The sequence below is a fragment of the Mesoplodon densirostris genome, chromosome 9 (genome assembly GCF_025265405.1).
Source record: "Mesoplodon densirostris isolate mMesDen1 chromosome 9, mMesDen1 primary haplotype, whole genome shotgun sequence".
Classification (NCBI taxonomy): domain Eukaryota; kingdom Metazoa; phylum Chordata; class Mammalia; order Artiodactyla; family Ziphiidae; genus Mesoplodon; species Mesoplodon densirostris.
In genome coordinates, this window is record NC_082669.1 from 70989394 (window position 1) to 71016136 (window position 26743).

The 26743-nt window shown below is 39.8% G+C and overlaps 1 protein-coding gene across 1 annotated transcript in view; it reads left to right on the forward strand.

Annotated features, from left to right (window-relative positions):
* Positions 1 to 4980: 4980 nt before the first annotated feature.
* NPSR1 (neuropeptide S receptor 1) overlaps positions 4981 to 26743 on the forward strand; it is a 117091-nt gene continuing 95328 nt past the window's right edge. The window contains 4 exon segments of the mRNA XM_060107725.1: positions 4981 to 5065; positions 11970 to 12172; positions 15189 to 15201; positions 15204 to 15353. Coding sequence (XP_059963708.1) covers positions 4981 to 5065; positions 11970 to 12172; positions 15189 to 15201; positions 15204 to 15353 — 451 coding nt within the window.

Here is a 26743-nt window from a genome sequence, read left to right on the forward strand (position 1 = left end):
GAGGAGTACTGGCAGACTTTGATCATTGAACAGCTGTAAATAGCAGGTGGAATAGAGGAGGTAAACATGACAACATGACACAGTCTATGAATTCTAATGCAGGGCCTGGGCGGGGGAGACACCTAGGTGATTTGGGAGATACAAAGAGAAGAAGCCACATTCCTGATTTCTACAAAATTTATAATATATTTAAGGAAATAAGACATAGCCCCCTTTTCCCTTCTCCCCTAATTTATTATTTTATTTTTTAAAGGGCCTTATTCGGTTATCAGGAAAGAAAAAGGTAGTGAAAATGAAAAGGGGTGGGGCATCTGGGAAGAAGTTCTGGGAAGCCTCAAGGAAATCCCACTGAAACCTCCACATAATCATTTTTGTCTTATAGAGAAAGTGGATGAGAAGAACAGCTTGCGTCATTTACTTTTGAGCAAGGTACCCCAAAGCCTAGGGGTCCCTAGTTTATTTCTCTAAAGAGGAAGGGAAGGGGCTTCCCTGGTGGTGCAGTGGTTGAGAGTCCACCTGCTGATGCAGGGGACACGGGTTCGTGCCCCGGTCCAGGAAGATCCCACATGCTGCGGAGCGGCTGGGCCCGTGAGCCATGGCCGCTGAGCCTGCGCTTCTGGAGCCTGTGCTCTGCAACGGGAAGTGGCCACAACAGTGAGAGGCCCGCGTATTGCAAAAAAAAAAAAAAAACAAAAAAACCAAAAAACAGCAGGGAGCTGTCCCGGGAGCCAGCCTCACTGGTGCTGGAGAGACCAAGAGACAATATAGCAAAGCAGAGCTGAACAAGTCATTTCAGCTGACTGCACGGGACCCATCCCTAGGCACCACCTCCTAACACATGCATGCTCACACACAGCCCAGCTGCCCGGCTCCACGACAGAAAATAGAAGCTGGAATTGGAGTTTGGGGCCATTTACTGTTGACTGAATAATCCTCTCTATGAAATCAGCCTGCAGGTCCAGAGATTCTTAGAGAAGCAGGCTTTTTGCACCCAGGAAACACACCACTCCTCTCAGCGATCCTGCCTCTGCAGCCTCTTTGATATTGATAGAACATGACAGCAAAACAGAATGAAGGGAGACGGGCCACTGCAAGAGGGATAATAATCAGCAATAAGGCAGTTGTTCTGAGATTCAGGCAATGATCATTCTCAGCTGAAATCTCATTTGCCATTTTTTGAATACAGCCCCTAAGGGGATGTTCTGAGTATCTGGACAAACAAATCCCTGCGCGCTCTCTTCTAGTGTTTGTACTCTGTGCTAACAACATCATCTCCAGGCACTAAGGTAAATCACATCGTTTTCGTCTCATTTCTATTAATAAGTTTTCTCTCAAGCAATTGGACCATTAGACAAGGAGAGGAGCAGAAAGAGAGTAATTATGTCTGGCCAGGAGCTTAGAATGTTGTTTCATTTTTTGAGAGGTATAATCATTCATTAAAACAGCGATTTTTAGTTACATAGAAGTCAGTAGTGGTGTTGGTGGGAACTAGCTTAAGTGTCTTAGTGTAACTTTTTCCATGGTCCCCTTTGAGCACAAGCAGTTTTGATGCACTGTTGATACAGAAACAGCTCTGATGCAAACTCTTGTTCCTTTTTTTCTGATGAAAACTGTGATCCTTTTATCACACAACCTGCTCAAGAAGAAAGTCAGAAATGTGCTTCTTTAGTGTCTCCCAAACGTGTCCTTTTCATCTCCATTGCCTTTTCCAAAAGCAGTAAAAATGTCATCAAAATTGAAATGGTAACAGCCTTACCAGAACTAATAGCAAGAGCAATAGTCATACCTTTCATTGGCTGTGGGCTTTCTTGGTGACAGGAACTTTTCTAAACGATTTCTAAACAACCAGAAGGTGAAACAGAACCACAATAGTAAAAATCAGGAGGAGAAAAAAAAAAAAAAGGTGGAAAAAGCCTTGGCTGTGGACGCCAGGGCCTAAGCAGGGGTGAGGCTTGGGCGGTGTGCGGGGCCTATGTTTAGGATCCACAGGGATGGAAAAGGCTGGGGGGGTGGGTGGGTGGGGTTAGGCTCAACAGAACAGAAGGGGTGCAGGCATGCCTCCTGCCTCTGGTCTCAGAAGGTGGGGGACCCCACCTGGGAGCCCAGCAGGCTTTCTGGGCTCAAGTGGGTGGGGCAAACTCCTCTGGCCTTTTCCACTCCTCTGGTCCTGGAGGGTCCCTCCCACCTGCCTCTCCTGTTCTCTCCCGGCCTCCCTCCTACCCCCACCCCTGCCAGGACTAACCCCGCCCAGAGGGGACTTCTGAGGGCGTAGGACCTGGCCAAGAGCCAGGCAGACTTCCCGGGCCAACTGGGCAGGGGAAATGCCAGGCCCCTTCCCCACTGATCCAAGCCCCTGAGGGTCCTTCCAAGCATGGGAACCCCTGCCCCCTCTCAATCACGCCTCAGGGGAGCCAGTCCTGTCCGACCTCCACTTCTCCTCCCCCCTCAGTCCCCCCACATCCTACCAGTTCACTTGGGGGTTATTACCATCTCCTTGGGCATCGAGATCCCCCAACTGCATCCAGCAGGTGCCCTAGTTGTGGGGAGACATGAACTCTGAATCTTCCCACACTGCCATCTTGACTCCGCCCCCCCATCCTCTGTTTCTTAAAAATAATCAACCTGCATTAATCCTCATGCCAAAGAGATACATTTGCGGGTGGCAAATTTTGCTCCCCTACAGTGATCAGAACAGTCTGCAACTACAAAAACTCTGAGCTGGGCTTTATTATCCTCAATTTACAGGGAAGAAAAATGAAGCTCAGAGAAGATAAGTCCACATAATAGTTCATAGTCCAAAACTTTGAACCCAGATATGGTTCCCAAGCATGTGCATTTTCTACCATATCCAAATTCTTCAAAGGATGCTCCACAGAAGCCTAATTATGTGAGCTGCTAAGCAGGTAAAAAGGGACTATAGCCAAAAAAGTTTGGGAAATAACACATATTATGTATCATCATATATTTAGAAGATGTATTAGCCTATTTAAGTTTCTGAGAAGCCTTACAGTAAAGAAACCTGTTTAATTCTGCTTAACCTGAATTTCCTAAATTTATTTGACCACATAACATTACAGTGTTACCTCTAACTATACACACCATGAAGATAATGTCCCCGGAACATACTTCAGAAAAGGCTCTGCAACATTGTGTTGAGAAGCCCAGAGAGGTAAAGTGATCTTACCAAGGTCACACAGCGATTAAATGGTAGTCAGGACAAGAACCGTAGCCTCTAGAAAAAAGTCAGAACTCCTGGTCGGCTCGTTGAGAGGATCATGAAAATAAGAGGGTACTTTATAGACTAGAAAGCACTAGTCAAATTTAAGATAGCAATAACTCACAATGCTAAGCATTACTGAAGTATATACAATATTTGAATAAATGAAAAGGTATGTGGTGCTTCAGGATAGGAAGACTAAATTTTGTGAAGATGTCAATTCTCTGCAAATTTCTTAATAATGTTAAAAAATTTAATCAAATCTTCAATGTGACTGTTTTAATTTGACAAAATAACTTAAAAGCTCTTTTGAAAAAGGTAAGAAAAGCTAAGAGATTTGAATACAAATGCTAATGAGGAAGAGGGATTTTTCTCTATCAGTTATTAATAAATATAAACCTGCATTAAGCAAAACATTTTAGAATTAGCACAGTAATTGACAGATTAATAATAACAAATAATTTGCCCTGAAAATAAAATCCTAGTACATATATGAACTTACTACTACAAAGACACTACAAAAATTAGTAAGAAGAAATGAATGTTTTGGCAATAAGAGCAGTGAGTGGATGAGTGATGATTCTTACCTCATAAAGTTGTAAGATCAATTTCTGTTGGATTTTGTAACCAAGTTTTTACAAAATAGACAGCAAAAAGCATAATTAGCAGAGTAATTTTGGGATGAGCAAGAACTTTCTAAGCCTAACAATAAAAATATAAGGGGAAACAAATAAACTAAGAAAAGTATTTTCAATAAAAATAAATATATAATATTTATATGTACATAAATATTACATATTATAATATGAAATAGTTGTACTACAAATATAACATGACTAAAGTCCTTAATATATAAAAGCTCTTAGAAGAAAAACGATATTTCTAACAGAAAAAACAGGCAAAGGAAATAAAAAGAATTTTAGTTTAAATGCCGACTTAATGGATAAAAAACTGTTATTTGCTAGTGGTCTGAACAATTCAAACTTAACCATGAAGCATAATATAATATCAAATTAGCAAGGATTAAAGACAAATGTTACAAAAGCGTGTGACAGTCTTGTAGACTGTTGGTGGGAAATTAAATCAGGACAACTAACCCAACTTTTCTAGAGAGCAATTTGGTAATATACAGCAAGCATAAACAGTACATTTACACTTGGACTTAGTAGGTCTACTTGCAGGATTAAACCTTAAGAATAGTAAAGAAATATTCAAGGAAACTTTAGACATAGTCATTTGTGTTCGATTCTTTCATTGAGTACATATCTGATAGTAGAAAAGTGAAATTGTGACACAGCCACAGGATGGAATATTAAGAAATATTATGCACCTATAATAATCATTGTTCCTTATTCAATGTTAAACTTTTTAAAAGCACAAAAAACTGCATATATAATATATTCCAAGTTTTACAGATATATAAATACCTATTCATATTCAGATATATAGATATGTAGCCAGAAAATATAAAAAGGAATATACCAAAAATGGGAAAGTGAGAAATTCTCTCTGGCAGATGGGGTTTTGTCCTTGAACTTTTAAAATATTTTACTAAGTTTTTGACAGTGAGCACCTATTACTTTTATTATCAGAATCAACAAAATAATCATGTAAAATACACCATGTAATGTCTCAAAAATATTCTGCAAGTTGCAGTTCCATGAGAGCAAATGAAAGGATCTATTTCCTCTGCAGACAAATCACAAGGGAGGCTCTAAGAGGCATCTGAAAGCAGACACCTTTGTGATGGTAAAGCAGGCCAAATGGAAGAAGAGGAGGTTCCAGACAATGCACTGGCCCCCAAGAATCACACATCGAAGGGTCTGAAGACCTGCCAGCGTCTCCCTAGTAATGAACTGTGTGGGTGCGAGAGGGATGCAGTCTTTAAATAATGAAGTTTACACACTTTCAGAGCCAAAGCAGAATTCAGGAATTTAGTGATGAATGCAGTGATTCTCCTAATTCATTTCTTTCTCCCCTCTCTCATATTGCTCCTCTTAGAATTTTTTCCCCACTCTGACCCCCAACTAGTATCTTAATAGTGATTTCTGGATTAAGCATGTAACCTGTGAATTATCTATTCCTTTAAAACTCCATTTTCCAATTATGTCATTTTTCTATTATCATTGGGATGGGCTGAACCATAAAGTGCACTGGGGCTTCCATGTTAAGTTGAGAATAGTAGGTAGGTGGATTAGACAGAGGCAGGCAACAGGCTTAGAGAATCAACCTGGCCCAGGGCACTAGCCTCTGCTAGGAACCAGGGCTCCTGAGCATAGGCCCAAGGTGATGTGGCCAACTCCATCGAAATCCAAGAGGCTCGGGTGGAGTGGGAGTGATGCTTGGATTCAGGCAGGTGCCTGCATGTGTCGACTTTGGATAGGCTCCCAGGGAGCCTATGAAGTGACTAATGAGAGGTGGAAGGATTAGTGTTCAACCCTGGGCTGGGGAGGCTTGCATGTAGGGGATCAGATAGCATGTAGGGGACTAGAAACACAGGCAAGAGAATGGGAGGACAGTGGAAACCAAGGCAGATGACCAGCGGTCATTGGATGTACACTAACTCATTAGCCTTTTAAACTCTGTTGACCAGCCACCCAATTTAGATGCACAGAAAATGAAGGCGCCAAGAGTAGCAATATAGGACTAGAGCCATCTCCCTGGAATCCTACAGAGCCCTTCTCACACCCCTTTCCCCCACCTGTTCTCATCTACCAGGATGTTCGGCTCCATGCCCTGGCCTCACATCTGCTTCTGTTCTTCCATTTGCTCGCTCCCCAAGATTTCTCCTAGCTGTCTGATTTTGAGCCTCCTGGAAGGACTGGAAATGACAGATTGATTGTACCATGGTCTGAGCTGAGATAAGCCCTCAGGGGGAAGTTACCTTGGACACTTTCCTTGTTTAGTAGCACCTCCAAAACAGAAAACAAATTCCCACAGTGTTATTTTTTTAATTATGTGGATCATGAGGAAGAATCATTTCTTGGTATTTTTATTACATAGAATTACTTTGGTTTCTACCACATTGTAGAGATTTGGACCTAATTTATCCAAATGTTAGTGTTCTATATTTCAAGGATCTAGAGCTCAAATAGTTATTTAAATGTTAATCTCAGTTCTTGGTAGACAGCAGACACTTTATTTATTTGTTCAACAAATATTAATTTCTACCTAGACTGGAGCCCAGTGGGTTTTAAGGTGATTTCTAGCATCTGTGGTCTGATATACTATGGGAATTCAGATGGAATCCCAGAATTTAATTGCCTCAAAGCTTCCAATGTACCCTATTTGTGATTAGTCTGGAGGTCATTTTGTGATTCAAGAATGAATCACAAGAGGGACTCACATTAAAATGAATGTGGGACACGGGCATTTCTGTTTCTGGCGAAATTCAAGGATTCACTAGTAACCAGAAAGCTGAATCAGCCTGTCATGCAAAGGCAGTCCCTGATTTGCACCAAAGCCTGATATGAATGAGAACAATTAGGCAGTGGGAAGTTAACACTGCTAATTAAACTCGAAATATGACCCATGGCAAAAATGATCAAATACTCCAGACTAGTAATTAACCCTTTCTGGTCAGAGTAGAAAGAGCTGTATTGAATAATACAGTTACTCAATATGTCCTGGAGGCTAAACTAAGAAATAAGTGTTAGACAGTGAATTGCTTTCTTGTTCAGCCCCAGTTTGAGGGAGCTAAAGTTGTATTCTGTCACCTGTGATGATGGTGTTGAGAAGTAGGGCAAAGGTAGTACGTGCAATGAAGACAATTGGGAAAGATTCCAGATGGGGAGGAATCTTTTCTCTTGGTAGCAAGTTCTTTTAACTAAGGACAAAGACTCAGTGTGGACCTTTCTCCACTTTTGAAATAGTTTTTAGGACACAAGTCCCGTTTCTCATTATAAGCCTTTCTCTGATCTGTGACCACACTTAATGGTTCATGGATGGTCCCTGTCTGTCATCACTAACCTGAAAGTTTTCAGTCTGCCTTCATGCAAACTCTTGCCAAGCAACCTACTTGTTTGTTTGGCTACTTCTACTCATTTCTCAGACTCAACTCACATATTAATTTCTCCAGGATATACCTTTTGACCAACCATGACCAGTCCCTCCTCAAGTTCTACTAAATGTCCCTTACTGGGGATCCTCCAGCATCTCCATTACGTTAGTTCACACTGAAAATTTTTGTTTACATATAAGCCTCTATCACCAGACTAGGAGCTCCCTGTCCTAGCCTTCCTTCTATGGAACTTCTGTGGAACTATGGTAAAGTTCCCAACGTATGTTGAACTTTGCTGCTAGATTCTCAATAAATGTTTTGTTGAGCTTGATTATACCAACTGTAAACCAGTATAATCATTGTCACAGCAACATGACTTCAAGGACAGCTTCCTACTTCGGGCCTGAGTATCATTTCTACACCATCGTATAGGTATATGCTAAGGCTCTCCCCTCACGGTAAATGCCTTCCCCCTCTGGTACACTACATGAGAGATCACAGGATGACACTTAGTGCCCAACTATTGATATTTGGGACCGTCTTTGTCCACAGCCCTGCCGTCCACCTCAACAGACCCAGGCTGAGACAATACCTCCCATTCCATTCATGTTCTCTCTTCTACATGCAGGAGGCCTCCTGCCAGCTGGTCCTACCAGCCCCTAGTCAGAGGGTGCAACCTACATTTCTGTTCAAGACCCCTGTTAAAATGATATTAAGAGCCTTACCAAAATATAAGACTGGAATTAACATCCACACTTACATGTAGCTTTATGTAATTGTCTAATTTTTTTGTAATTTAATTAAACTAATTAAATAAACTATAAATATATAGTTTATTTATAAATAATAAACTAATTACTTAAATTAATTTAAGTAACTAATTAAAAAGTCTCATACATTTTTTCATAATTGAGTATTAGCATTGAAGGCTATCCTGGAAGTAATCCAAGATGGAATTCCCAGAGGTCCAGGTAAAGCAGCTAGAAAATGTGAGTGCAGATAGGTGGTTGTGATGACAATAATCCCATGGTATTTGCAAGGATGTCTCCAAGCTGGGTTACTGGGAGGGTGGTGAAAATGCAGATTTTCCAAAGGGGCATCGGCAGGAGGAGGGGATCGTGGGGAAGTAGCCAAGGCAGGCACTCAGGAGCAAGCCTGGTCCTACCCCCGTGCCTCCCACTTGACCTCCTTAGTGATTGTTGACCACCTGGCAATGCTTCTGAAGCAGCAGGTAGGGCGAGACACAGGGAAAACTTGGGACAAACTCCTGAATGACAGGTTTCCAATGGTTCAGAAATGGTCACTGCCCAAGGGTCTACAGATCCTCAGTGCATCTCATTCCCCAAGTCTAATGAAGCAGCTTTGGGAATCCAAAGCTTTGCAGTCTGCTCCTGCCTATCTCACTTCAGATTGTGTGCTCCCTGTGTTACATAGTGATTCAGCCTCAATGGAATTAGATGCTTTCAGAGCTCTGCTTTTGATATTTCCAACCCACCTAAGCCAATTACTGAGGCTTGGAGCAGACCTCAGAGCCTGATGCTGTGAATGACAGGTGGTACACTGGTCTCAGTGACAGGACAGCAGAGCTTCTTGGACTGCTGGCTGAGAATTGAGGCTGAATCATAACCTTATGAGACTTCATTTCCTCTCTTGGGAAGTATGATGTATTCTCTCCTTCCTGTGCTTGAGATATTCATCTTCAACATCACAGAAATAACAAGAACCATAAAATGAAACATGAAAATGTAAAGCCCTGTGATCCCTGGGGCAGAAGATGCAGCTGCATCTTGTGTGATATCTACGACTTATGTTGTGTGGAAGCCACACATTACTCCAGAGTCCATCCATCCAAACACATACTGAGCACTGACCTTACTCTCAGTCCTGGGGAAAACAGTCATGAAACCGACTCAGCTCCAGAAACTCAGCTTCAGACAAGTTTGGGTCAGAAGGAAAATGAAGATCTGTTTCCCACTTGAAAATTGAAAAGAAATGAGGCAGCTTCACTGTCTCTGGCCTAAAATTCAAGCAGAAAGCCACTACAGTAAGCAGGGCATGGACTTTCAGTCAAGCAAAGCCATGTTCAAACTCCATCTGTATCACTTATAAGCCAGGTATCCTAGATAGCAACTTCTCTGAGCCCTACTTCCTTACCTATAAGTTTGAGGACCGTGTCATCTCATCAGTCAGGCTGTGACGATTGGCAGCCTGACCAATGAGTACCTATTTACTGAGTACCTATTATACATTACAAACGAAGTCAGTCAGGTGCTAGATTAAAATGTGATTCACTCAAATAATGTTAGTTCCTATTCTCTCTGTGATTGTTAAAGATACCTTAGAGTTTTTTTGTTTGTTTTTGTTTTGTTTTGTTTGTTTTCAGTTTCCGGGACTGCAAAGGAAAAGAGGATTATCATTCCTTGGATTTGAATAAATCATGTCTTCTTCTCCAGACAAATCTGACATATCTAGTTTCAACAAGTCATACAGCTAAATGTCCTGTATTTCCTGAGATAATTTTCATTTCAAGTAACCTCTTATGATACTTATAAGTAGTACCTTTGTCCTTGTCATCAAGCATATATTCATCCATCAGATATTTATTAATCACTTTCTATGGGGAAGATAAAATGCCAGCCCAAAATGGTGACTCAGACTTAATGCCTGGCCTCATGGAAATCTTTTTGGCTCTGGAAGCATATCCCATGGAGTCAAATCCCAGGTATCAGCCCCATAGCAGCACCAGCATCGTCAAGAGAACACGGCAATTCATCCCTCTCAAACCAAGGTTGTAATTTTCTGATCTGCAGGAAGTTGGGGTCACTGCGTGACCTCAGTAACTTGAGGTTAAAAACCAATTAGTCATAATCCCACAACTATTTAACTGAGTTTAAAACAGTCTCTAGTCACTGAAAAATTCCAAATTCACCTATTCCCTCTACTCACTATTGAGCATCTGGCTTGAATTTTTGCCTCACATGACCACTAGGGGGCATTTAATCCCCAACTATATTCTTAAATACTGTTTCTGAGAATGGTGTTGGTATACCATCCGTACCTGTGGGGAAGAGGCGCAGGTGGAAGGCCTGTTAGGCTCAAGTGAAATTTCAGCAGACTGGAACTGAAAATAGGACAAAGAGGGTAAATTCAAGCATCATTCTTAAAAAGTAGTGAGTTATTTATAAATCACTGCTCAAACCTAAATGTAGTCCATGAAACTAAGAGATACACCAATTTTTATTTTGTGTGTACTGTGCATCAGTCACTGAGCTAGAAATCTCCATTTTTGTCATCATATCTATCCATCACAGGTATCCTGAGACAGATTTTATCTTTGTCTTCATTTTATAAATGAGAAAACAGGCTCAGAGAGGTTATCACTTACTGATGTGTCACACATCTAGCAAGTAGTAAAGAATCTGATTCCAAATCAGGCTGGTTTGAATGCCTACTCACTTTTCTACTAAATGGCTCACTTGACTGTGATGCTCAAATGCCTCTAAACTTGTTTCCCCAATTCCTATTTTCATAATTCTCCAAATCCTCGTATTACGCTGGGATGCGTGTGTGTTTAGGTGTATGTGCAAGCATGGGTTTAAGTATACTATGAATAAATGATCCTACAACTATGTAATTGTTTTCATACTTAATGACCTTTGTACAACTTGATGAAACAGGATTTAATTTTGGCTGGGTATAATTTATACAATCTACATGTTTTAGTCTCCTTTGTAGTGCCAACACTTTATACTAGAGACAATTCACTGATACTGAATGAATTAACAAATAAATAAACATGGCTCTTGGAAAGCAACAGTAGGGAGCTTCTCTCATCTGGAAATTTCCTGGAGCCAGTGACTTAAGGTTGAGATTGTCTTTCAGTAGAAAACTCCAAAGCAGAAGGAGTGGACCTGATTTCACAGGATTTGTTCAACCTGCTCCATACACATCATCTAATCCCAAGGAGAACAGACCCTGACCTGTTCACAGAGCACCCTGGGACAGCCAGCCCAAAGCACAGTTACTGCAAGCTCCTAAGAAAAGGCTCAGCCGAGCCAGCAGTGACTGCTCCAGCCCTCCTGAGGCTTGACCTCCTACTCACTGATACATCTAACCGGGATAACTTGCTTTGCAGTGTTTGTCACTCTGTGCTCGCAGCAGAGCGGTTCTGATCCCCAAGCCTACTTTGAAGAGATTGGATGCCTGGGTCGGGATCATGCAGTCCAAAGATGAAGAAAGCAGCTGTTCCATGCCCACTGGGAGGCCAGGGGGCTCCTCCATCAGAGAAACTTGATTTCTGGAAATCTGACTCTTGGTGCCAGCAGCATAATCACCAACACACTTTGTGAAAAGCAAATCATTTACCCAGTTCAGTGTTGTGTTTCTGGAACTGTGGCCTAACTGTGCTTACCAAAGGCGCTAGTTATGTCAGGAAAGGGGTGCATGAAGAGAGGTGTATTCTAGAAAAGGCATTGACTTCTAGTTCACAATTACCCTGGCTTCACTTGATGAACTCTCCTACTCTTTCTAATTCTCAGCCAAAAGGGCTTCAGAGTGTAATTTTAGTTGGAAAAAATTCAGTATCAGAAGTAGAAAATGGGGAAGGTTGTTGCCCGCCTGCTGGAAAATTGGAGGTTATCTCTATAAGGTGTAGAGGAGGTAAGACGCCCGAGCACAGGGCAGCAGACTCATTCACTCTCTCTCTCTCTCTCTCTCTCTCTCTCTCTCTCTCTCTCTCTCTCTCTCGTGCAGTAAAAGTCACCCTGGAGAATCGGGGAAGGGGGGGGCGGCCCCCAGGGAATCCCACCACAGGAAGGCTCAGCCCAGAGGCTGAGTCTGGGGCAGATTTCTGTGGGAAGTTCGCTGAATGCCGCATGCCAGCTGCTTTCTCCCAGCTAAAAGGATGCGGGAGCTGGACAGGCCTGGGGATGGTGTTGGTGAAGATAAGCGACTCAGTGAGGAAAACAGTCTGTATTCCCTGCCTTCCCGCCACTCTACCATCCCCTGTAGGGTGCCAGGCCTCCTCCTTTGTCTGCTTCCCGACACTGCTCTCTCCCCATTCAGCATGGAGAGCTGGATTTCTGATCTGACAAAGGGACATCACAAACATTCTAACTTTTCCCTTCCTTCTTCATCTAAGGCTGAAGGAGTTCAACAGAGATCGACGTAGTACTGGACAACTGTGGAAATAAACTACCCTCCACCACTACCCAAGCAGAGAAAATTTGCTGACTGTGATACAGTGTTTTGCAATTCAAAACAAGAAGTTACTTTAAGGCATCAAAACGCTTCTCCAGATGAAAAAGATTTCCTAAGAGAAATAGGAGAAATTCGTGGAAAATCCCTCATTTGCATTCTCAGCAGGGCTGGAAAGGACTTCACAGGCCCCTACCTGTCACATCACCTGCTCCAAGGGCTCCTTGGTCTTTTCTGAACCACGAACACCCCCAGGGTGCCATCATCTGCCCTGGCAGCACACTACATTATGACCATATTGGGGACATAGATGCCGTATGTATCCCCTGTATCATCTATCAGTATCATAGGGTCCGTGAGACCTTCTGCTAAGAGATTTCCAAGCCACCTATTTTCTTGCATTGGTCCCCAAGTTGCTCTACAGTTTTACAAAGTAGGTCCTCCAAGTTCAAACTACTTATTTATGTCCCACCACCTACACACAGATCCTGAATGGAGAACATCAGTCTGGTACATCAAGGCTTCCCCTGCTGGATTTTCTCCTGACAGCACAGTTGTCCATCCATCTCAAAGAATAGAATTCTCCTACAAAAACTCTTTCCCTCTCTCCACTCAGAATAACCCTTTTCAAAATAATTAGTTTCCATTCCTGATGCTTTCTCAGTGCCACCCATATGTAGGCTGCTAGAGAATTGAATCATCCAGAAAAATGTGACCCTTCTGGTTAGAAAAGGACCAGAGAAAAAGCAGGAGGCCTGGCACTGAGCAAAAAGACTCTGCTCTCCAAATGGGAGATGATGTAAGCATGTTGGAGGTGAAGTATCTGCCACCTGTGCCCTTCAGAGCAGCAGAGGTCATCCACCCTGAGGTCCTCCCACTCCAGTTGTGCACCCACCCATCCCCCGGCACCACCACAAGGCCCATCCTCCCTAACTTCTACCGTTCTGTGGCTCCAAGGCCCTGACCTCCACCAGGGCCTCAGGACCCATCTGTAAGTGTGAGATGGAGAACTTTAATATCAGCTTGATATTTATTTGCTATGGATGTGTGTGTGTGTGCATGCTTATGAAGTATTTTTCAAAGGATAGGAAGGATATACAGTGTAATCAAAAGGATATTTACCTTCTGCGAGACGGGAGTTGATCAAGATGGAAAGTGGTGGACAAAGGGGATTTGAGCTTTATCTGAATTATTATAGAAGAATTTATCTGGCTGTTATTGTATAATTTAAAATTAATTTAGTATATAAAAAGGGCTGCCGTGATGCCTCAGATTCTCAGGGAGTGTGCCAGTCAGGGTTCTCCACAGAAAACAGAACCAATAGGAAGATAGATGATAGATAGATAGATAGATAGATGATACATAGATGATAGATAGATAGATGATAGATAGATAGATAATATATTTTATTGAGAGAGAGAGACTTATTTTAAGGAATTTGTTCACGTGATTGTGGGGACTGGTGAGTCTGAAATCCTTAAAGGATATAGAGCAGGCTGGAAACTTAGGCTTGATTTCTATGGTACACAAGGAATTCTTGAGGAAACATTCCTTCTTCTCTGAGAAACCTCGGCTTTTGCTCTCAAGGCTTTCAACTCATTGGTTGAAGTCCACCCCTATTAGGGAGGGTAATCTGCCTTTATTTAAAGTCGAGTGATTGTAGATGTTGATCACATCTATAAAATACCTTCACAACAACCACCTTACACTAGGGTTTGACCAAACAGCTGGGTCCTCTAGCCTGGCCAGGTTGACACATACAATTTTACCATCACAAGGGATTTCTTCAGGCTCTTCTTACCGTCTTCTCCAAACAGGAGAAGCACTTCTCATCCCAGTCTTAGATGTGTGCATTCTTACCAGGACTCTGCCCAGACCTTTTGGGCTGAAGTCTCTTGGCTTCTGATCTCCGACTTCCCTCTGGATCCCCTTGGCTCCCTGTTCCTCACCCACAGCTCAGCCCACCCCGTCCTTATGTCCAACCCATCCTGTTGCCCTGGGTTTCTGCTTATTCTGGGCTATGGACTTTAGGTAGATGGCAAGTTCCATTTGAAGGAAGAGTGGAAAACTTTTTATGAAGAACTTGACATTTTAAATGAGTAGCATTCCTGCTTTTTTCATCTTTACTAATTATACACTATTCAGTGGAAGTTTAATATTACTATATTATATAATTCTGTCAAAGGAGAAATAGTAAGATAACCCATAATCACACTACCCTAAAATAACCACTCTTAACATTTTAGTATACTTCAGTCTTTTCCCTGCATGTATAATTTTGCAGAGTTGTAATCACACCCAACATACAATTTTATTATGTTTTTCCATTTACCATTATATTATAAGCATTTTTAATGTTGCCACATAATCTTCATGTCTGTCGTTGTTAATAGCTACATAATAGTTCACTGAATTGAAGTGCTTTATTTACTTAACTATCCTATTATCTTTCAACAATTTCCAATTTCTTCTTACAGTAAATATGCACATCTTTGTGACTGTAATGTTCTTTTTCAAACTTAGAATTCTTTCACATAGGCTTAAAATTGTTTGGCAAGAATACTGTGTATACATTTTTCTCTTGACATATATTTCCAAATGGATCTTTTTAAAGGTTGCATCAATTTACACTGCTGCCAGTGTAAATAAGGACCACTGTGTCTTTGTTCTCTTGAGAGTAGAGCTTTGACAGGTGGGGGTAGGAGACCAGGAGGAAGACATTTCAACACCAAAGCCTGAGCCTTGCATTCTGTAAAGTACCCTGGTCCTCACTGATACACCAGTTTTGTGTGCTTTGTTTCTCACAGACTGAGCAGTTGATAACTCTGTGGGTCCTCTTTGTTTTCACCATTGTTGGAAATGCCATCGTGCTGTTCTCTACACTGAGAAGGAAGAGGAAGTCGAGAATGACCTTCTTTGTGACTCAGCTGGCCATCACAGGTACATAACTGCAGTGTGTGCAGAATTCCAATGGCTCCTCACTTTCAATTATTTTACCAATAGAATTGGTGTATTATCAGTCCAAAATGCAACTGCAAATTTGGGAGGAATTTCTATAGGGATATAAAACTCAAATCTGAATTTTTCTTCCAGCAAATTTAACATATTTAAATATTTATAAGATTCCATTATAAAAATAACTCCTTATACAACAAACTTGAAAATATCATTATCAGTGCTACCAAAGCGTGCTAAAGGGTTCTACTTTCCCTATACACAGCAGCCTCCATGGTTCACTAAGGTGATATTACCATATCATACCGTCTTATGAGCTTAAAGAATATATCCCAGAAAATAGAGTAAAGGGTAATTAGGATTACCGAGTAAATGCAAAATTCTTGGATGAGGGTATAATAACTTTCTTTCACCATATTTTTTCAATTACAGTGTTGTAACCCGCATTCTACAAAACTATGTGTTCTTCTAGAGTGTAAGAATTTAGAGGTGGTAAGGATATCCGCTTAGAATTTAAAGTACTGTCAAGAATAATAATAAATGAACAACTGAAATTTCACCATCTATTGTCAAAAAGAAGAGTTGCATGTTCTAGTCAAATCCATAGTCTGCTGTGTTAACCTGGGCTTAATTTCTCATGAATGTTCTAGATAGTCTAGATAAATTAATGTGTTAATTCCCTCTGGAAAAACCCAAGGGGTCAGATCAGGAGCATTTCAACTGAAGAATTCTTGGAGAGAGAAAGTTTGCCTAGAGTCTGAGATTAGGCTAACTTCTTATTTAAGGTGTTAAAATTTCCTTCATACACATTTCATCATGATCTCAGATCCTGTAGTAAGGGATTTGAGAATACATATCTGAGTCTTTAGTATGTATAAAAAGGTTACTCTGGTATCAGCTGAAGGATCCTATTCTTTCAGATTTACATAAATTTGATTTGAGTCCCCTATCCTATGCTAATGGCCTCCCCAAGATTTCTTCAAATTTTCTGGACTTTGTATTTTTAGTCATCACTTCTGGTTCTTACTTGCTAACTCTGCTGAACCTTTGCTCTCTTTTACAGGCAGCTCACCTTCCCTAGTCTTTTTTTTTTATATATATTCTTTAAAATCATCCACAGAAACATAACTTTCTATTTTTAAAAGACTTTGTCAAATGTTTCTGGCAACAGAGGGAGATTGCATTATAGCAAAGCAAATATATTAAAATTGAATATTATATATTTTTAAAACTTTCAGCTACAACCAGTTGTGTTTTTGACTCTCCAATGTTGTTTTATAGGATGACCAAATTTTTTCACATAAACATATTCTTGAATCATCAGATTCAACTGACATCATCAGTGACACACATATTTGGAAAATTAAATTCAGAGACATTATTCTTGGCTCTTCTGATAGAGAAAAATAGAGTTAACAGTTATTACTGGGTAAGGCAATATTAATGCCCTTCATAAAATAATATTTTCCATCATGACTCACCTCTTAAGAGCAGCTTCCTACTTACAGGCCGGTATCCTTGAGTGATTCTTTAAGGAACATTTTGATTTCCATTTAGTAGGTGAATCAATTGGAGTTAGATTCATCTGCACATCTATAAAATCCAGATAATGGTGGCTTAAGTTTACAAGTCTTTATTTTCATCTATGTAAAGAATTCTGGAGGTAGACGGTCCAGGGCTCATATTTTATTTTCTTATCCCTGGGGTCTCAGGCTCCTGTATATATATTTTTACTCTATTAAAGGACTTACATACTCAAGGTCACCTCATGGTATGGATGGCTCTTGGTTCAAGGTGGCTGCTAGAACTCCTGCCATCATCCCCAGATTCTAGTCTAACAGAAAGGACGAGAGGAGGACAAGAGGGGCTCATGCCAGCTATGTGTCCTCTTAACTGGCATTCCTAGAACTCCCACCCATTAATTTTTGCTTGCATCTCATTTGTTATCTCTAACTGAAGAAAAGCTGGTAAATGTTTTTGTTTGTTCATTTTTAACCCATTGGCCAGAATAAAATCAAGCTTCTTTTCCTAAGGAAGAATGAGAGAACAGAGATAAGTAGCAGTCTCTGGTATAGCTTGTCTTCCGTATTTCAGTTTCCATTGAGAACTGAGAAGTTTAGACAATGAATCTCTGTTTGACTACCCATTGGACTGATTTGAAGGTGCTTCCTCCAGAGTGCCATGCTTTCTTCTTCAGACCTCATGTCTTGGAAGGCCAGCACTTCGCATGTTGTCCAAACACTGCAGTGACCCATTGGATGACTGCCCCATTAAGTAGATAAACTCCTATTGTTGGCTATTCATATAACCTCCCCCCCACCCAGCTTTTGGCTATTATTAGCAATTCTGCAATTAATATTCTCACAATTAAATCTTGTGAGCATTCTTTATTATTTATTTAAGAAAATTTATAGACATGAACTTAGTGCATCAAAAGAAGACACTTTTGTGAGCTTCAAACTGGCCAATTTCCTGTTAGGTCACCCAAGATTAAAAGATGATGAAGAATGTCATGGGACAAATGCTCTAGAGGCTACCAACACAGATCCACACTGAGTCTTATTTAAAAAGGACCCTGAAAACAAAAGCCCTATTGGCTTGCAATAGTTATAGAATCACGACCAGTTCCTTGAGGACACGGATTCTCTTTGTTCACCTATAAATGTTCTATCTGTACCTACTCAAGTCTAATTTGCTTATTTTAAAAAGGAGCATTTTCTTCCACCCTAGCTAGTGTATCAGAGAAGAAGCCACACCTAATTTGGCCTTTCTTTCCCCCACAGTAACTATAGCAGCACTCGTATTTGTGAAAACAAAGATCACATCATTTACAAGACATTTGAAGAATTGTTTTTATTTTGCATCTGTATATTTTAATTCACTTCCCTCTTCTCCACATTTCTGTTCCCTTCAAAAAATCTTACCTAATTCTTCTCTATATCTTCATTAGGAATTTTGACTGTACGTTTAGTCTTGAGAACAGAAGGAAACCAGAAGTTCTTAAAGCTGCTATTTTGGCATATACTGCCACTTTTAGCACTTCCATTTTAACAATCTATTGGATGAATTTAATGACTGTTTGTATTTTATGAGCTAAAGTGCTAATTAAAATTTATTAGTCATTTATCATCTTCAGGACTGACTTGTCTGTTTTATTCAAATGCCATAAAGAAGGGGACCTAATGAGAGTAACTCCCATTGAGTGTTCAACCAAGGAAAGACTGAAAATATATATTTTTTGGCACATATTCAAATAACGTCCTTCTTCTGATAGGCCCAAATCTTCTCACATTGGTGGAAATTAGCTTTGCCTCAAAGCACTTTCTGGAGAGCAATTTACTAATAAACGAAGGTATGTGCCACCCTCAATGCCTTCCTGTTAATTATCTGACAGCAGAGAAAATTGAGAGGTTCAGGCAGGGAGGTGAGACCAGAAAGACTGAGGTATTTAAGGCCATCCATGGAGTTCACTACCACTTCCAATGCTAATTTCACTCACTTTTTCCCTGGGGTTTTGAATGGCATACTTAGTTCATTTATTTATTTTAATTCTGCTCATTCGTTTTTTAAATATTTTTTCAGCTTTATTGAGATAAAGTTGACATAGACTATGTATAAGCTTAATATGTACAAAGTAATGATATGCTGTATGTACCTATTGCAATGAGTTCAGTTAGCATCCATCACCTCACATAGTTACAATCTGTGTTTGGTGGGGGAGGGGAGTATGTTAAGAACTTTTAAAATCTACTCTCTAAGCAACTTTCAAATATACAATACAGTATTGTTAATGACGGTCACCATGTTGTACATTACATCCCCAGAACTTATTCTTCTCGTAACTAGAAATTTGTTCCCTTCGATCATCTTCACCCACTTCCCCCAATCCCCACCTCTGGCAACCACCAATCTGTCCTCTGTTTCTATGAGTTCTTTTTTTTTTTTTTTCAGATTCCACATATAGCATTTGTCTTTCTCTGACATTTCATAATGCCCTCAAGATTCATTTATGTTGTCACAAATGGGACGATCTCTTTCTTTTTATGGTTGAATAATATTCCATTTTGTATGTGTACCATGTATTCTTTTTTTAAATAAATTTATTTATTTTATTTATTTATTTTTGCTTGCATTGGATCTTTGTTGCTACGTGTGGTCTTTCTCTAGTTGCAGCGAGCGGGGGCTACTCTTTGTTGCAGTGCGCAGGATTCTCACAGAGGTGGCTTCTCTTGTTGTGGAACATGGGCTCTAGGCGCGCAGGCTTCAGTAGCTGTGGCGCTCGGGTTTAGTTGCTCCGTGGCATGTGGGATCTTCCCGGACCAGGGCCCGAACCTGTGTTCCCTGCATTGGCAGACAGATTCTTAACCACTGTGCCACTAGAGAAGCCTTATACCATGTATTCTTTATCCATTCATCCACTGATGAAAACTTAGGTTGTTTCCATGTTTTGGTTATTGTATATAATGCTGCATAAACATGGAGGTGCAGATACTTTGAAGATAGAGATTTTATTTCCTTTGGATATATATACACAGGAGTGAAATTGCTGGATCATATAGGAGTTTTTAATTTCTTAAGGAAACTCCATACTGTTTTCCATAGTGGATACACAAATTTACATTCCCACCAAAAATGTACAAAAGTCCCCTTTTCTCCACATCCTCACCAACACTTACCTCTTGTCTTTCTGATAATAGCCATTCTAACATTTGTGGTGATAACTCTTTGTGGTTTTGATTTGCATTTCCCTGGTGATCAGTGATGTTGAGTATCTTTTCTTGTACCTGTTGGCCATTTGAATATTTTCTTTGGAAAAATGTCTATTTATGTTCTGTGCCCATAATTTAAATGGATTATTTCTATTCTGGCTATTGAGTTGTATGAGTTTCTTATATATTTTGGATATTAACCCCTTATCAGATATATTGTTTGCAAATATTTTTTCCCATTCCATATGTTGCCTTTTCATTTTGTTGATCATTTCTTTTTTTATGCATAAGCATTTTAGTTTGACATATTCCTGTCTGGTTATTTTGCTTTTGTTACCTATGCTTTGGGTGTCATATCCATAAAATCATCACCAGGAACAATATCGAGGAGTTTTTCCCTATGTATTCTTCTAGGAGTTTGATGGCTTCAAGGTCTTACATTTTTCTTTAATCCACTTCAAATTAATCTTTGTGAGCAGTGTAAGATAGGGGGTCCAGTTTCAGTTTTTGCATGTGAATATCCAGTTTTCCCAGCACACTTATTGAAGAAATTATCTTTTATCCATTGAGTATTCTTGGCTCCCTACAGTCAACTATTAGTTGACTGTATATGCATGGGTTTATTTCTGGTCTCTCAATTCTGTTTCAATGGTCTATGTGTCTATATTTATGCCAGTACCATACTGTTTTGATTATTACAGCTTTGTAGTATATTTGAAATCAGCACGTGTAATGCCTCCAGTTTTGTTCTACTTTCTCCGAATTTCTTTGGGTATTTGAGGTCTTTTGTGGTTTGATATGAATTTTAGGAATTGTTTTCTATTTCTGTGGAAAAATGCCATTGAAATCTTGACAGGGATTGCATTGAATCTGTAGATTGTTTTGGGTATTATGGACATTTTAACAATATTAAATTTTCCAATCCATGAACAGGGGGCATCTTTCCATTTATTTGTGTCCTCTTCAATTTCTTTAATCAGTATCTTACAATTTTCTGTGTGCAGATCTTTCACCTCCTTCATTAAATTTATTAATAAGTATTTTATTGTTTTGGATGCTATTGAAAATGGGATTGTTGCCTTTATTTCTTTTTCAGATAATTTTTAGTGCATCGAAATGCAGCTGACTTTTGTATGTTGATTTTATATCCTGCAACCCAAATCAGGCAAAAATACCAACTAAGCTCCCTAGCCAAATGGGGTCACCATCTGTGATCTTTGCTCTGGTGCATGTGTGAAGAGAAATGTCATCTGCCAAGATCTGAGCACTGGTTGCTATAAGCTCCACCCTTCTTCTCTGCTTGTTTCTGATCCACATGGTCAAGCCCTGCAGATTTTCCCAGTGATTCTTGTGAGTTGAGACCAGAGAGGGCATCCTAGGAAGCATCCTGAAACACTGGGGGAAGTGGATGCTCACTTTGGGATATTGTTTCCCCACTGGAGAAATTGTAGGCCCAGTAGGGCCCTCTCAGTGTGGCCTTGTGCCTGCCTGGGGGAAGGACGATGTTGTCAGAGTGTAGTTCTTCAAATACCCTTCTAACGTGGTCCTTCTTGGTCTCTGTGGTCCAGGGGGTTGTTTCACCTCACCCCTGTGTTCTAGAATTTTCACAATCATGTCTTGTCTATGGACACTTGCTAGTTGGTCTTCTTGTGAGGGGGACTGAAGTCAGGAATGATCTATGTTGCCATCTTGATGACATTACTTGTAATTCTTCCCTTTCATAATGAAAATGCTTAAGACTAAGGATTTTTTTCTGAATTCACAAATTTTATGAGATAATTCTTATTGTTTTTATTTTCCAAATATTTTAGTGTTGAATTTTTAATTTCCTCTTTCACTACTAAATAACTATTTAGTAGTTTTTGGTTATTTTTATCTTTAATTTCCAGGTAACTGTATTTTTCTTTAACATTTTGTAATTCACATTTAATTTTATTGCCTTGCAGTCAGAGAATATTTTTAGAAGGATTCCTGCTCTTTGGAATTTACTAAGAGTACCTTTGAGGTATAACACGTAATTATTTATTTTGAAAAATATCTAACGTTTACTAAAAATTAGGACATAATAATTAAAATTGTGGAAATTAAAAAAAAAATCACCTAAATGAAAAAAAGCAATGGTTGTTTACTTAGAGCTTACTATAGCAAGGAAGTCAGTCAGTATCATTTGTGTTGGCAGAACTCAAAGGTAGGCAGAGGAGTGGGAAAGCTTTGCAACACACACAAAAAAAGGAAAGGCTGCAGGTGTGCCCTGATTGGAAACTGTTGGCATGGGAAGCAGTAGGCAGACTAACCAGAAGCACAGCATCCTATGTGATTGGTTAGCATTGCATATTTGTCTTTCTCTGTTTGGTCCTAAGTTGTAAGCAGAGTCGGTTATTAATAAGGGAAGCTGTCAGTTATTAATCAAGTGCTGCCTATTTGGGGCAGATCACTACAGCAGTTATTGTTTGGCTTTCTGGACTGGTTGCTACAGATAGTAGGTTGGCTTCCTGAGCTGGTTACTTCAGGTTGCGGTTCAGAGTTCCATTTTTATATACAGTCTGGTCATTGTCCATATGTATATTCAGTCTCTCAATGTATTCTTTGTGCTTATCTTTCTGAATTTGCCCTTATTAATTACAGTCTTCAGATTTTCTCTATTTCCATATATGTACTTCTTGCCTATTTGATATGTCATGAGTGACTAAAAGTGCTGTTAAAAAGTTTCACACTTTGTCTCATTTTCTCCCAGTATTTTTTAACAATATTTATTTTATAAATTTTAACATTTTGTTATTTGGCTCCTAAAGGCTCCTGACTAATATATCTTTAATATAGGTCTGAGTGCTTAATGTTACACACACACACACACACACACACACAATCCTTCTAGTTTCATTTATTAGCTTGCTTAAATTTTATTTACGTGATATTAATAGTAAATGCATCTATTTACTTTTTATTGCATTTGTTTTCCAAGCACGGGACTAAGCATTTTAATAAAATCTCATTTAAAAAATATATTTATCGCATTTGTCTTCTGCTTTGTGACTATGCTTGCAATAATTATCAGCAAATATTTCTATATTTGAATGTTTCAATGCTCACCAATAGTTGGCTTCCCCATTCTTGGTTCCTTTATTTTGATAGAGCTTCCAATTTTCTGGAGTACTTTGAGTGCTAATATTTTTCCTCATTCAGCCTGGATAGGATTCTCAAGCACCCGGCATCAATGAAAAAGACTTTCTCTTGCCTCCACAACAATGGCAGTATAGATGAGGAAATCTTGAATTCACAGCTCATATCACCATAGATGTTGCTCCACTGCCTTCTGGCACCCCATGTTACAGAGAAGTCTAAAGTCAGCCTGGAATTTCTTCCTTTATAGCTTACCAGATTTTTTCTTTTGTTTCCAGATTTTCTTTTCCTTTTTTTCCTGCGCTGAGCTGGGTATGGGATCTTAGTTCCCTTACCAGGGAACAAACCCGCACCCCCTGCAATGGAAGCTCAGAGTCTTAACCACTGGACCTCCAGGGAAGTCCCCTAATTTTTTTTTTTTTTTGAGGATTCATACTTTTACCTGGTTATATCTATTTATTGATCCACTATATCAGTTCTGCTTTTTGCCAAGTAAGCTCTTTGGATCTGCAGATTAAAGTAATTTCTTAGCTCATTTTATTTATGTCTGAATATTGATTATCTTCCATTTATTCTTATCTTATGTTCAGGAGCACTAACTATTCATACGTCAGTAACTATGGTCCTTCTCGCTCACCATTTAGATATCTTGGTCCTATTCTTCTAACTATTAAAACTTTTTCTAATTATTGATTTGATTTTGATTAGCAGTGTTAACTCTACTTTTTAATGTTTCTAAAGTATCTTAAAAGTTGCTTTTCCTTTGAGCAGTTTCAAAACATTCATTCCTTATGTTATCCAGTACCTTTTTATCTCTGTCAACTTCTCAGTATTTCTCTTTTTACAACTTACCTAATGTCTTATTATCTCATCTTTCACCTTTTATGCCACAATGTCAAAGTTTTTCTAAAGTGTAAAAAGAACACAAAACACACTGCTTAAGATTTAAGTATGTTTCCTGAACTAAAAGTGTTTTTTTAAAGGATTTTTTTTCTGACATTTGTGTATTCTTTACTACTTAATATTACAAAATTTCTCTACCATATGACTCACTCATTCCACTAAAAGTTGCTTGATTGGCTAACATCTGAATAAATGTGCATGCTTTTCATTTAGATTACTCATACAGTGGCTATACAATACCATCATTGTTTCCCACTCTGAGAAGAGATGGTCTATGTTTGTAAAGAAAATCAGTTTCTCTTGAGCAGGAAAAGAAGGTATTGTCCTATCACTATGGAAATAATTTAACTAAAAAGAATGAACTCTTATCCCAGGAAAACTTTTTCTTCTTTAGAGAAATTGGGTTTCTTTTTTGTTCCCTCCGTTTGCTCCACCATTATCACACTGTGTGACCTGGAAAGGGCACTTAACCCCACTAAGTGTTCGTTTTCTCATCTCTAAAATGAAGGAGTTATCTGGATGATCTTAAGAGGCCAGAAGTGATCTGGCTGTAGTAGTCCTGTGCTTCTAATTAGAAATTTCCAGTTGTAGAAATTGAGGGGAATTTTTACATTTTCAGATGTCTGCCAATTAAACAACTTTTGTTATAATGAGTACAGGTCACCCTTATGAATTAGCTCTGTCGCTTAAAAATGGTAATATCTGTCTCCTGGTCCACATAGAACGTGTCCAGTGGAATGTAGTAATAATAGTAATAATAATAAGATTGACCCACTCCTCTGCTGCTTGCTACCTCGCTGGGCTTCCCAGATCAACACACTACAATTCCTTCTGTGGCTTATTCTTTCATTCCTTCCTCTAGTCATTTAACAAATACTATTAAGCACTTACTATGATGAGGCTTGGTTCTAGGTGCTAAGGACACAGTGGTGTACTTGGTTATTAGTTACAGTTGAAACTATAAAGCAAAAAGGGGGACAATTTTGCTTTTGTCATGCAAAGTTCAGGGACAGAATAAGCTTTGGGCTTGATTTGCTTAGCGATTCAGGAATGCCACCAAGGACCCTGTCTCTGACATGGTAGAAGGCATCACCCTCAGCCTTGTCCCTCATCCTGGTTGTAGGATGCTGTATTCATTTGCTAGGGCTGCCATAACAATTACCACAGACTGGGTGGCTTAAACAACAGAGATTTTTTTCTCACAGATCTGGAGGCTAGAGGTCCAGGATGACGATGTTGGCAAGTTTGGTTTCTTCTGAGGCCTCTCTCCTTGAAGTGGTGGCCATCTTCTTCTTTTGTCTTCTGTTGACCTATAACAAATAGACTGCCAATTATTTCTCCAGAAAAAAAAGGGTTTATTCAGGATCAGTAAAGAATTGCCATTCAGGGTGTGCAAGGATGGCAAGCCATGTGCAAGTCCTCTCACAGGAAGGAGAGGAGAACTCCTTTAAAGAGGGGAAAGGGAAGCTGGGAGGGCTATAGGAAACAAAGGGTCTACTGGAGGACTTGAGAGTTCAAACGATAATGGCTTTTCATTGGCTGAGTTGTGCTGACGTTTTCTCATTGGCTGAGCTCTTGCCAGGAGAGAAGAGAAAGTCTTTCTTCTTCCTGTTGGGCTCTGCTGTCTTCATAGGACAGGAGAGCTCCCCCGTCTGGCTTCCTGACTCTATTTTAATTGAGGTTTCTGTTTATCAATTTTTACACTTCACATGGTCTTTCTTCGAGTGTGTGAATGTCTGTGTCCTAGTCTCCTCTTCTTATAAGGACATTAGTCAGGTGGATTAAGTCCAACCCATATGACCTCATTTTACCTTAATTACCTTTGTAAAGGCCCTATCTCCAAATACTTTCACATTCTGAAGTACTGGGAATTAGGACTTCAACAAATACATTTTGTCGGGGGGTAGGGGGACACAAGTGAACCCACAACGGATGCTTACTAATGACTCCTGGGGAACTCTGGTCCACATGCACAGAGAAAGACTGTGACTTTTAGAAATTTTCTTAGAAATGTAGGAAGCCACCCTTCCCGGCAGTGCTTAGCAAACACGTACATGCCCCTCACCAATCTAACTTGAGCTATATGCTCATATGTGAACTAATCAGTGTGAACAAGATATGCAATTACTGATGAGCTCAGATTGAAGTCAAATGTCCCACTCCTAGGGATTCAGCTTTCCCCAGAGCACACTGGCTGGGATGAGATATTTGAACTAAAAATTGGGCTCTTACTAAAAGAAGTAGATGTTGGAGGGATAACCTCATTACAAATGGTAGGGGGGAAAAGACAGAGTGCTTAATCCTCAGGAGCTTCTATTCAGGGGAGGGGTCGGGGGTAGATTTTTCTCAGGGCTTCAGGACTGGGGCAGCTTGGCAGTTAATGCCTGGAATCCAGAGCAGGGCAGAATATATCTCTACCCAAGAGCTGGGAGCCTTCCAAATATCTCTGAAGATTAAAAACATTAAAACTCTGCCTGAGAAAAGTAAAATTTATGAAGTTATAAAGTTAGCTTATTCGATTCAACTCGGGAACTTACACAGATCAAATGAACTGCAATTGTGTTTGTCTCCCTGATATTCAGATAGAAGGGTGATTGGTGAGCACAAACCTTCAGGATGTTTACAAATATCATCACTTTCAAC